Raw genomic sequence first — 1726 nt, forward strand, 5'->3', positions numbered from 1 at the left:
AAGAGGCTGTGCCGAGAGCCTGCCGCCGCCCTCGCCGGCGGGTTGGACTCGCACAGCAGCGCAGCGAAGCACAGCCACCGCACGGCGCAGCCCTCGCCCTCCGGCAGCGCCGGCAGCTCGAAGCCGCGCTCTTGCGCCCACAAGCGGATGCCCTCCGCCGCAAGCGAGGCGTGGAAGAGCAGCGAGACGGCCGCGACGCGAGCGATGTCGGCGGGGTCGCAGCGAGAGAGGGCGCGGACGAGGAGGTCCGTGGGGAGGTCGAGGAGGCGGGTGGGCGGCGGCGTGCTTGGCGAGGGGGCGGCGGAGGAGGCGGAGGCGAGGCGGCGCGAGCGGCGGCGCGGCGGGGTGGACATCGAAGAAGAATTTTACCCAACACGACGCTAAGGGTGGGCAAGGGCTAGCGCATCACACCCCTCTCCTTAAAATCCCTGTGTGGTGGCTGCGTGCCGTCCTCATCATTCATTCTCATTCTCATTGCGCGGTCTGTTTTCCTTCTTTCTTTCACTAGGCACGGGACTTGCCACTTGCACTCACGCAGGTACACCAAAAAGAAAACCGCGAGTTTTCTTTGTTGCAAGCAGGCCACCAAAAAAGCCCGCGCGCTGCTGAGCATATCAGAGCAGGCCGACATGGTGGACCGGGCGCGTGCCAGAGCTCCCGATGGCGAGCCGCCCTCCAGCCCTCCCTCACGGCCGCCTGCCCGGTGCGCACCAGGCCGAGATGAAGAAGCACGTGGAGCAGATCATCGGGGAGGTTGGCGTCGACAACCTTTCCGCCAAGACGGTGTGGCGGGCTGTGTCGGCGAGCCCGGCAGTGGGCTCCCTGCGCCGAGCGGCGGCGCGCCTCTCCGTAGGTGCGGGAGAAGCTCGAGACGGCGCTGGGCAAGGAGCCGGGCGAGCTCAAGCCGGAGAAGACGCTCATCAGCGAGCTGATTGACGAGGTGATGGCGCAGCAGGAGGACGCGGAGGAGGAGGAGGAGGAGGAGGAGGAGGAGGAGGCGCCGCCGCCCAAAAAGGCGAAGAAGGCGCCGGCCAAGGCCAACGGTGGAGGCGACGACGGCGGCGAGAAGAAGGAGAAGACCTTCAGCTGTACTACTGTGTCGGGCAACGAGGTTCGCCTCACGCGCCTCACGCCCGCCACGCACACACACGATCAGCAGCAGCAGCAGGGCGGGACGCTGTGTTGGGGTTGCCGCCGGAGCTCTGCCAGCGCGCCCGCCCTCCTCCTTAGCCCGTGTCCCTCCCCCGCCGCGCCGCCCTCCCCTCCCCCGCCGATGCCATGCTCTGCCTGTCCCCGCTCCGCGCTCCTCCTGCCATGCCCACTACCATGCCATGCCCACCGCCATGCCCACGCCACCACCCTGCCCCTCCTCCCACGATCTCCCCACGCGCGCGCCAGGCGCCCAAGGACCTCAAAAAGGCGCAGTCGAAGAAGCTGAAGTCGAAGGAGTTTCTCGAGAAGGGCGGCCGCATCGAGATCAATGTCTGTCCCACCTCCGCCCCTGCTGCCACCTGCTCCCTCCCACGGCGTCTGCCTCCTGCTCTGCTCCCTCCCGCCCCTTCTCTTTGCCGCCCCTCCTCCCTGCCGCCTCTCCCGCTCCGGCCCTCGCCCCCGCTGCCTCTCACCTCCCCGCGCCCTTCACCTCCGCCAGCCCTCCTCCTTGCCACCGCCACCCTGCCACTCTCCTCCCTGCCCACCCCACCCTCCGCTGCCCTTGCCCCCCCCC

At 68.8% G+C, this 1726-nt stretch overlaps 1 protein-coding gene across 1 annotated transcript in view; it reads left to right on the forward strand.

Moving 5' to 3' along the window:
- Window positions 1–660: 660 nt before the first annotated feature.
- The window catches only part of EMIHUDRAFT_111354 (hypothetical protein), a gene marked incomplete at both ends in the record, with an annotated part of 1469 nt that continues 403 nt past the window's right edge, over window positions 661–1726 (forward strand). Inside the window, 3 exons of the mRNA XM_005786504.1 lie at window positions 661–783; window positions 854–1111; window positions 1399–1482. Coding sequence (XP_005786561.1) covers window positions 661–783; window positions 854–1111; window positions 1399–1482 — 465 coding nt within the window. The remainder of the gene's footprint in view (window positions 784–853; window positions 1112–1398; window positions 1483–1726) is intronic.

This window comes from Emiliania huxleyi (assembly GCF_000372725.1).
Source record: "Emiliania huxleyi CCMP1516 chromosome Unknown EMIHUscaffold_150, whole genome shotgun sequence".
Lineage (NCBI taxonomy): Eukaryota > Haptophyta > Isochrysidales > Noelaerhabdaceae > Emiliania > Emiliania huxleyi.